Source organism: Melozone crissalis, unplaced genomic scaffold (genome assembly GCF_028551555.1).
Source record: "Melozone crissalis strain CALT ecotype California unplaced genomic scaffold, PUWL_Pcris_2 ptg000045l_1, whole genome shotgun sequence".
NCBI lineage: Eukaryota > Metazoa > Chordata > Aves > Passeriformes > Passerellidae > Melozone > Melozone crissalis.
Window position 1 is genome coordinate 30,757,954 of NW_026535823.1, and position 10,966 is coordinate 30,768,919.

General features: G+C 47.4%; 1 protein-coding gene across 1 annotated transcript in view; it reads left to right on the forward strand.

Annotated features, from left to right (window-relative positions):
- Positions 1-5,235, forward strand: part of PATJ (PATJ crumbs cell polarity complex component) — a 134,387-nt gene extending 129,152 nt beyond the window's left edge. Inside the window, exons 42-44 of the mRNA XM_054285616.1 lie at positions 1,120-1,223; positions 2,783-2,906; positions 4,941-5,235. Of these exons, the coding sequence (XP_054141591.1) occupies positions 1,120-1,223; positions 2,783-2,906; positions 4,941-5,087 (375 nt within the window). The 3' untranslated portion in view covers positions 5,088-5,235. The remainder of the gene's footprint in view (positions 1-1,119; positions 1,224-2,782; positions 2,907-4,940) is intronic.
- Positions 5,236-10,966: the final 5,731 nt, after the last annotated feature.

The window sequence follows — 10,966 nt, forward strand, 5'->3', positions numbered from 1 at the left end:
TGAAACAGATTTATAGAACACATTTCTTACTTTGAAAAGGGAAGTTTTCCTTAAAGCCACGTTCACAGCAATGAGTGGAAGAAGTACCTGCTGACTTTGATAAAATAGGGCCATAGCTGGAGGAAATATTGGAATTGTGCTTCCTGGCTGTTCCTCACTGTGTGTGAGCTGAACTCCTGTGCTGCACTAAATGTCAGGCAGAGAGGAATATCCCCTCAGAGGGAGATGGAGTTAGGGGATAACCACAGCGTGGACCTGTTGGGAAATTGATGTCCTTTCAGCTGTAAATACCTCAAACCCAAACCACTTTGTGGTGGTTTCTTTGAAAATTTTCCAGAAAAAAAAAAAGTAAATAAAAAATCAGCATCAATTAATTAAAAATAAAGTTAATACCAGGGCCCTCACTACTCTCACAGAAGGGATTCCTTCCCAATATCCCATCCAGCCCTGCCCTCTGGCAGTGGGAGCCATTCCCTGATTCCCTGTGTCCTGTCCCTCCATCCTTGTCCCCAGTCCCTCTGCAGCTCTCCTGGAGCCCCTTTGGGCTCTGGAAAGGGCTCTGAGCTTTCCATGGAACCCTTTTCCATGGAAACCTTTTCCATAGAAACCTTTTCCATAGAAAGGTGCTCCAGCCCTCAGGATGTTTTCAGAATAAGAGAGGACCCAGAATTGGGAAGTTGAACAATCCAGTTTGTTTTCAGCCTAAAAATTCAGAGAAATCAAAACCAAGGATCAATTTGTCCCCTACTCATCAATGAAACCAGTCTGAGGCATTTCAGGGTTTTGCCCAATGTTCCCTTGGGTCTTGGGGTTCTCTTAAAGGTTGTGGTAGTTTCTTTCAAGAGCAATCCTGCACCCCTTGTGTTGGTGCTCTTTCCTTGGAAAAGCTGCTTTTTTCTTTGGATTACCCAGATAAGACTCTTCCCCTTTGCTCAGAGCCTGAGTGATGGCCTTGTGAGGGCAGGAGAAGCTTCAGAGCAAAATTGGCATTGAACCCCAGAAAAGTGGCTGCCCTTACCTGAAAGTGTGGAGATTTAAGAGTAGAATTTGGGTTTTGCTTGGGGTAAAAGCCAGCAGCTGATTTTCCAACCTGTGTTTCCTTGCCTCCCTGTTGCCCAGGTGGTGGCAGACACCAACATCAGTGCCATTGCCAGCCAGCTGGAGAGCATGTCCACGGGCTGCAGCCTCAGCCTGCCCTCCGAGCACCCCTCCGAGGACCCTGAGTGAGTTCCTGCAGGGCTGGGGTGGATTCCTGGGCTGGGAAAGGTGCAGGGAGGTCTCTCCCAGTGCTTCTTTCTCTGATTTTCCATCACCTTTAAAATGAAAGCTCTGTGACCTTCCCCAGGCTGATGGTGGGCTCCTGTCTGTCTTCGCCTGGTGGCAGAAATTGTTTGAGTAAATAAGCACAAAAATGTGTTTCCAATCACTATTTCTGGGTGTTTTTCAAGGGAAAAGTATCTCTTTTTTTCCTTAATGTTGTGCTGACATGGTATTTCTGCCCTTGGCCATTGGCTTCCTCGTCTGGAAGGAGTTCTGATCATAGCAATTTGAAATCATTTGGTATTGGCAGACTGATGCCAGGGGTGCTAACGACACCTTACAAAACAAGACTTTGTCTTTTCCATCTTTATTGCTTTATGAGTCAAAAAATCCAATTAAAATCATTCCTGCTTGCACACTTCTGTGTGGTGATGGAAGCTGGAGGTCCAGCCCCGCCATGCATCATTCTCCATCATGTGCTTTTCTCACTGCAGCATTCCAGTTACCATTTTGAAATCCATTTATTCTCCATTTCAGCTCATCATTTTCATTATGCTCTCCATTTTCATTCTGGGGTTCACTCTGTTTATTTTGCTGCCCTACCTCAGGAGGGTTGAGTGTAAAAGTTGAGCTCCTTGTGCTGCATTCTGTGGTCTTACAATGTGAGATACTGGTTTTATTGCTGCTCCCAAAGGAGAACTGCTTGCTTTACTAAAGGATTTCAATTCTTTTTTCGTATCAAAGCAGCAGGGAAATTTGGAGGTGAAAATATGAAGCAGAATTAGGGATTTATATCCTAAAAAACGCACAGATATTACTCCGCTTGGGCTGCACCTTTAGAGAGGTGTAAGATGCCAAAAGGATTCCATGGAATCATGGAATGGTTTAGGTTGGAAAAGCCCTCTCAGATCATGGAGTCCAACTGCCAAAGCCACCAGTGCCCCATGTCCCCAAGTGCCACATCCACACAGGGCTGGGCACTCCACCACTGCCCTGGGCAGCTGTGCCACCACCTTCTGTCCACAGCAGCTCTTTCTACACACCTAATTATTTTTAAAATAAATAAAATTTATTTAAATAATAAAATAAAATAAAATTTATTTTTTAATAAATTTATTTTAAATACATTTTAAATAATTATTTTAAAATCATTATAAATTACATGTAATTTCAAATATGAGATAGATAAATTCATATGAGTGGTCTAAATTCCACCAAAAAAAATCTTCCTTTGCTCAGTGTTGGCAGAGGAAACCCCTGAAGAGTTCAGGCTCCAGCTAATGAGCTCTGGAGTTATGAGCACAGACATGTGAGTATAATACAATATTTTAAAATAATTTTTTCCAAGTGAGGAGCTGGAGCACACGGAGCAGCCTTTGAACTCTGGGCTCTGCAGGAATGTTCCAGTGCAAAGGTCATGGATTGTGACTGTGTGAAAGAACCTCATGGTAGATAAATGTCTGTGTAAGTGTGTTCCTGAGACAGACACTGCTTATCTGAGTGATATTTATTGTGTTTTCAGAGCACCTCAGCCTAAGATTATTACCTTGGAGAAAGGCTCTGATGGACTGGGATTTAGCATTGTAGGGGGGTATGGAAGTCCCCATGGAGACCTGCCCATTTATGTCAAGACTATATTTGCCAAGGTATCTTTTATTTTTTGCTTTCTCTCCTTTTTTTTTCTGTATTATCTTTAAAAATAAACCTAAGATTTGGCTTGGTTAATATATTATGTAGCAAAAAGCAAAATGTACTGTCTGAGTAGGCTGCTGTGAGTTAGTGGACCCAGAACTCATAGCTGGCTTCTCAGTTTATATTTCATATTTCTGATGGCTGAAACAAGACACTTTGTCTCAGCAAAATTGCTCTGTGTACTTGGGAAACTTGGCTTTGTACATTAAAATATTTATAAGGCAGTTTCCCATCTGTAAATCTCCAAGAGATTTGCAGGAGGTATTGAAGGCATCTTTTCTCCCCACTGTGAGGAGTGAGGAAATTGCAGAGATGCTGTGTCCTGATGAACAAACAGGAATTAGCCCATCTCTGATCCCAGCCCTGGGTGTCTGGGGGGATTGGGGGGTCCCTGCCAGGTACAGAGAGCTCCAGCCTCTGAGGCTGGGGAAGAATCATAATGCAGCATTTTACAGGAGGGAGATATGCCCCCGTTCCCAGCCATCCCTGCTAAAAATGAGCCAGCAAGGCTTGTCAGGCATGGCCACACCAGGGGAGCTGTGGAAATGGAAGGGGAGGGAAGAAAAGCAGTGGGAATTAGAGATACTTGCCATAAAATAATTGTGAAGTCTGTCACATGCCCTGTGCCTACCTGGTGTCACTTGTGCCAGGGTAGGTGATGGTGAAGTAGGAGCCAAATCTCCTGCTCTTCTGGGGCTCAAACCACAAATATCAGGGATTTTTACAATTTGAAATTATTAAAATATTGTGCCTCTTAAGTGGTGCTTAGGGCTGCAAGTTTCTAGATGTGAGCATGACTGAGAAATCCTAAATGGAGCCTGAAGTTCCTGCAGGTGGGGCAGAAGGAGGCACTGTGGGCCAACAGAGGGCAGGCAGGGCTTGGGATTTAGTAACAGAACTTCCCTGAGATGTCTGGAGGAGAGGAGCCATTTCTAAAGCTCTGTGGAAGCTTTCAGGACTGTCACAGAACTTTTTAGATTAGAAAACCCTCTGAGATCACGCAGTCCAGCCGTGCCCCCAGCCAATGTCAATGTCAACCATTGCCAACCAATGTCCCCAAGTGCCACATCCCCATGGCTTTTAAATCCCTCCAAGGATGGGGGCTCCCCTGGGCAGTCTGCTCCAAGGTGCTTGGCACCTTTTGGTGACCAAAATGATCCTGATGTTCAACCTAAACGACCCGAGGCCATTTCTCCATCTCTGCTGGGGCTGGGAGCAGTGCCTAGGTTGGTTCCTTTTCCCTCCCCACTTTTTCAGCTGTTTCTCAGCCATGAGGCATGGAGTACATTTAAATGCTGCTTTAGCAAGCTTCTCCATTACCATAAAATCCAGAACCAGCCTCTCCCCAGGCCTTTTTCCAGGGAAGAGCCAACTCTCCCTTCCTGGGCACATACCCTGGCAGGGTGGGCAGTGATGGGCGGCAGCGCTCGGGGGCAGCTCAGAGCTGCCATTTCTCCTGCCCTGAGGGGTTCCCAAAGCTCCATCCCCCCTGAGGGATCCCCAGAGCTCCATCCCCCATTTCTCCTGCCCTGAGGGATCCCCAGAGCTCCATCCCCCCTCAGGGATTCCCAGAGCTCTATCCCCCATTTCTCCTGTCCCTGAGGCACTCCCAGAGCTCCATCCCCCCTCAGGGATTCCCAGAGCTCCATCCCCCATTTCTCCTGGCCCTGAGGCATTCCCAGAGCTCCATCCCCCATTTCTCCTGCCCTGAGGGATCCCCAGAGCTCCATCCCCCATTTCTCCAGGCCCTGAGGGATCCCCAGAGCTCCATCCCTCATTTCTCCAGGCCCTGAGGGATCCCCAGAGCTCCATCCCCCATTTCTCCTGGCCATGAGGGGTTCCCAGAGCTCCATTTCCCCCGGCCCTGAGGGATCCCCAGAGCTCCATCCCCTCTGAGGGATCCCCAGAGCTCCATCCCCCACTCCAGGCCTCATTCCAGGCTGCAGGAACCCCGGGGGTCCCACACTGATCCCGTGTTGCCGTTTCAGGGCGCGGCGGCCGACGACGGCCGGCTGAAGCGCGGGGACCAGATCGTGGCCGTCAACGGGGAGGCCCTGGAAGGCGTCACCCACGACCAGGCCGTGGCCATCCTGAAGCGCCAGAAGGGGACAGTGACCCTGACAGTGCTGTCCTGAGACACGCTGAGCCCTTCAGGCCGTCAGCAGAGCTGTCAAACACTGCCCAGCCCCAGCAGAGCCCGGACCCGCGCTCCCGCCGCTCCAGGCGCGTCTCCAGCTTCATCCAGCCTCCCACGACTTTCCAGCCTTCCTCCCCGCCCTCCACGACTTCAGAGGTTCCCCTGGACAAGGTTTAATTAAGGAACTTCAAAGGACAGGACTCATTGCGCTTTATTTGACACCTCGGTTTGTCCCCGCTGCTCTGAACCTCGACTGCTGAACCTGGAGTCAATTCGCGCACAAAAGAGAATTTCAGATCATCAACCGATCTCATCTGAGGGGCAGAAATAAATGCTGAGTGACTTGTCATCTCACTCGTGATTTACTTATGCTAATTGTTCTTTCAAGTATGCCAGAAAACATTAGCAATGTAATTAAATTACCACTGTTCCAAATGATGAAATATCAAATTCTCCTCTGGGAAATTATTTGTGCTCGGCACAGTAAGTCTGATAGTCAAATGTGAACTTCTCATGTTTATCTCTTTGGGTAGGTCTGTGGAAGTTAGTCAGAGGTAATTACTGTGATGTGTCAATTTGCAGCCTTTAGCATGAAAAATAAACGAGGGGAGAGGGAAATTTATTTTTTTAGGCTTTTAAAATGTTTGAGCCTTTTCAGATATTTAGGCAGCATGAACAACAACAGCGTAGCTCATTCTGTTCTAATTCTATTTTTTAAGAAGAAATGTGCTGATATATGCCAGGCATGTCGCATACAAAGGCACTTGTTGTCGTGCCAAGCTGCAGCATAATTGTTCATCCTGAAACTTTAATGAAGACAGAAAGTTTGCTTTGGGAATGTGATCCTGTAATTCTAGGAGTGATGGTGAGCAGTCCCTCCAGCTTGATGGATTCACCCTAACCACCAAACTGATGCACATTTCCAAGAGTCTCCCCAGGATCAGGCAGTGCAGGAAGGGGCTTCCATGGATCCTGGAGGATGCTCCTCTCTTGGGGCTGCCAGAGCCAATTTTGGGTAACACCAGGCAGGGCTGGGATGCTCTCCCACAGCCAGGTGCAGTACTTTGGATGAGGCTCCTCAAACTCCTCCAGCTCAGTTGAATCCCCCAGACAGTTTTTTGGGGTCTGAATCCTTCCCAAGGCTGGTCCCACTCTGGGGGTGGGGTGCAGGAGCCACAAGTTCCCAACCTCATTCCATGTCCCAGCCCTCAAGCAGTGATGGTGTGAGTGTGGCCTTGGTGATTTAGCAGATGAATTGGCAGGCAGGTTCCTGGCAGTGCAAGGCATTGGGGGTTAATCTTCCTATCCAGAGGAGCAGGAGGGGTTTGGAGGAAGCAGCCCAGTCTGATTTGGAACTGTTTGTCATAATTTATAATGGTGATGTAGCTGGGAGAAATGAAAGAGGGGTGGGGTCGGAATTGACTGCTCATTTTGTGTGAAAAATTCCAGGAATTGAATGGAAAGAAGGTTGAAAATCTGCAGTATAATAGCTGAGCAGTGCAGGGAGGTGTTAAAGGTACAGCTGTTGGGTGTGATTGAGTGGAATTTTCCCCATTTCACATACAGGAACCAGTCCTGAAGCGAGGTGAACTACATTGAGACAGGAATGCTGTGATAAGTTCTCATGGAAAAGGTTTTTCCTTATTTCCTTGGAAAGTTTTCCATAACTTTAGGTAATCACAAAGTGCATTTAGCCTGCTGCAACCATTGGTGGGTATTCCCTTAATAGTGCCTGGAAGAGACTTCTCATTTTCAGTGGGCTCCCAGTGTCCTGTTTGATTTGCCAGGTGAGGTGTGAGTGGAATCCTGACTGCAGAGCACAGGGATCTCTCCAGGTGTAGAAAACTGGAGAATTCTGGACAGACTGCTCTGCTTGCACAGGAGTTGAGGGTGAGCTGTGAGGAGGTACCCTCAGCAGCAGGGTGTGGGATTTATCAACCAAAGGGAATGATTCTTCTGTCCTGTGTTTTTGTACCCACCCTGAGACGTTGCCACATTTAATCCATGAAGTTGTTTAATCCATGGCTGTTTATCAGCCTGTGATGCACATGCAGTTCATAGACATAAACAATAGAATTTATGGGCTGATGAGACATTTTGCACTTCTCGTTGCTCAGAAGGAGAGAGAACATTTTCTGCTTCTTGTAATTTGCACTTTGTGTGTTCGAATATATTACTGCCAAAAAAAATTAAACAATTATATTGCAACTAACTGATAAACCAGTGACCATGCTCCACGTGCAGGGCCAAGGCAGAGAATTCAGTTTGCTCCACGCTTGTCTGGGTGGGGGTGTTCTGGTTTGTTTAAAACTTCATTTCTGTGCAAGGGAAAAAGCAATTAAACCTCCTGATTGGATGTTTACGTAGATCAGTACAAGGAGACGTTTTATGACTTCAAAGGTTCTAAATAAAGCTCAGTTGCATAAGTAGTTGTGCATTTGTTTTATTCTGTATTTTAATTTAAGTCAGTGTTAAAAGGCACTGTTGCATGCCCTGATATCCAATTTAAACCTGCTCTGGCAGAAATTTTCCTCTGCTTCCTGTTGTTTTAAGGGTTCTCCTGCCTTGCTTTGAGGACTTGGGGGCAGAGCCTTTACTTTAGAAGGGCCATGTGCTGTTCACAGTCCTTCCATCAGCTTCCTCACCTGGAGAGACCTGGAATTTCCTGCTCTGGGCAGTGACAGCACCAGGAGCCTCCTCAGGGATGTTGGCATTTCTTGGCCAACTCATGAGTAGGTTATGATGTGGTGGTGGTGCCAGGGCTGGTGGGGCCAGCAGGTCAGCCTGGAGGGGTGAGGAACTCCACCTCATTATCCTGCAATGAGGAATCACTGTAATGCCCCTAAATTCCCTGTAATTAATCCCATGGCAATTACCCCCTGGGAGGGCCTGTGGAGGTAAAGTGATTATGCCAGGGTGGAGCAGTCAATGTCCCTCTGCCTGAAAGCACTGGAGAGAATTAATTTGGTGTCACACATGTATAAAACATCAGTTATATTTATATTATAATATTTAATATAAAGAAATATTTATATAAAATGTTTATATTTATATAACATCAGTTGTGCTCAGTGTGGATGCATAATCCCATTATCATCTTTCCCCACAGGGTCACACGTCTGGATATCTGGTTTGATGTCCTGGTTAAACACTGCCATGGTCACTGTTACCCCTCTTAGTGGAGTTTGTTCCCAAAAATGCCCCTTCCTGTGATAGCTGCACCTTCTAGGATGGCAGCAAATCAGAGAGATCCATGTTCTGCAGCATTCCAAATGGAAAAGGAACAAGGGTCACCCTGACTTTGCTTTTAGCCTTTTCCAGGTGGGCTCTGAGGGCTCTGCTGCCTTCCCAAGCCTGGTGGGGGTGAAGCAGAGTTTACTCCCAATTCCTGCACAAAAAGGGAAAAAATGCAGTGGTAGCATAAACTCTTTATTCCCTCTTTATTTAGGATCACAGAATCCCAGACTGTTTTGGGTTGGGACCAACCTTAAAGCTCATCCCATTCCACAACAGACAGGGACTTCCACCACCCCAGGTTGCTCCAGGCCTGATCCAACCTAAGGGATTCCTGAGCAGTTGAAGAGCTCATGAGGAATGTTGTGTTTTCCAGGGCAGATATTTCCATAGCAAGGTTTATAGTCCCATTTTAGAAGAATGAGAAAATCAGGGTAAAGATTCCTGGTTCTGGCTCTGCAGGGTGAGCACAGGGCCAGGGCTGGCTGCTGGCACATCCCCATGGATGAGCCCAGGCAGGGAGAGCTGCCCAGCCCAGCACGGCTCTGAGCGTTGTGCTCTGGGTGCTTTTTCTGCTGAAATGGCACTAGATGGAGCAGTTGACAAAATATTGCATTTCTGCAGCCTTCTTGCAGGGCTGGAGCCCGGGCAGAGGAGTTGCTGCCCCCAGGGATGCTCTGAGCACAGCGCAGGACAGACAAACTCCCAGACTGAGCTGGCTGCTTCCATGGGAACAGGGAGAGCTGCAAAGAGAACACACCTGGGTACAGTGACAGGAGCTTTCTAGGAAGGGGAATCATGTCCCACTCCTGCTGATATATGCCTTCCATCCTGGCAAAATCAGGGGAAACTGGCCCTTCCACACCGAGCTGTGGGGACAGGACAGGGCCAGCTTGGCCCCACAGACCCCAGAGCAAAGGGGCAGTCAGTAACCTGCCCCTGCAGAAAGAAATCTGCCTTTGCTGCTGAGAGCATATATTATTATATAATAGTTATAATACAATTGTTATAACAGTTGTAGAAGATATAATTATTATTACTGAAGGATTATTATTATTATTATTATTATTATTATTGTTGTTGTTGTTGTTGTTGTTATTAGATAATATTTACAATAACATAATAATAGTATAATATATAATTATACTATTATTTATATATATAATGGTATATGTAATAGCTTTGTTTCTTCTAAGAACATTAAACTCTGCTGAGAGCTGCTGCACTGACCCTGTCCAAGCTGCTGGTGAGGCAGGTTCTGGCTGATCTCATCTCAAGAGGAGATGTTTGTCTTTGGATGGATCCTGGAATGGTTAAAAGATCTTCAAGTTCCATCAGTTCCCACTGTCCCAGGTTGTTCCAGCCTGGCCTGGACACTTCAGGGATCCAGGGGCAGCCACAGGTGCTCTGGGCACCCTGTGCCAGGGCCTGCCCACCCTCACAGGGAATTTATCCCTGATCTCTGATCCATCCCTGCCCTCTGGCAGTGGAAACCATTCCCTGTGTGCTGTCCCTTGTCCCCAGTCCCTCTCCAGCTCTCCTGGAGCCCCTTTAGGCCCTGGAAGGAGCTCTGAGGTCCCCCTGAAGCCTTTTCCTCTCCATCCCCAGCCCTCTCACCCTGTCAAGGCTGAGCCAAGTGGATTTGCCTGAGCACTGAGCTGCTTCAGCTGAGACCCCCAGAGTCCCCTCTGCTCTCCTTGCAGCAAAAGAAAGGGAATACACACTGGAAATGCCCATAAGGAGAGTGGAAAAATCGTGCTCAGCCAAGCTCCTCATCATTCTTTCCCCTCCCAGCTGATGGGCTGCTGGATGCTGAGCCTGTTAAGATCATTAGATTAATTCCTTTTCTTGCTGTGACTTAATTGTCTCCATTTGTCCTGCGCAGTGCTCGCACTGGGGGTGTGCTTCTCCTTGCCTATATTTAGTTTGATCTCTACAGTGATACTGGAATATATAAATTGAGGCTGGCTCTGGCTCTTTGTGGCACTGAGATGGTTTTTTGTGCAGTCTGGAACTTTGACAGGAGGAATTTTGGGCGCTGGGAGGTGCCAGGGGCAGCACCAACCCATCCATGATCCCTCAGGGTCCACAGAGGAGCTGCTCCTCCCTGGGGAGATGGTTGGAAGGGAAAGAGGAATTATGAGGAACAGGAATGAAAATCAACATCCTGGGATGCATTAACCAGCCTGCGCTGCAGGGATGGGAACAGGAGGGAAAGGGGAAGGGGAAGGCAGCAAACTCTGGGGTGCCTCCCTGCAGCTCACCCCAAAATGAACTTCCCTGTCCCCAAATCAAGGGGAGGCAGGCACCTCCCAAAGCCATCCCAATGATTAGCAGAAAATCTCCCACATTTATTGTGCTGAAATTGGAACTTTCACCTTCCTAAGGGAAGTTCCTCTCTGCAAGTGTGGATCCAGAGCTGGCAGGGAAAGAAAACAATGAAAACTCTAAAAAAATTGTGTTATGGCTCTTCTTCTTTGCAGCTGGGCCTGGCAGAGATGCCCATGCTGGCTTTTTCACACAAATTGAGGGAATTCCTGCAAAAAATATTCCACCTTGTCATATCTGTGCAGAGACCCCTCTGGAGATGTGGGGGATGTCACTGATGTGAAGAAAAACCTCAAAAATGGCTGGTTTGGTGCT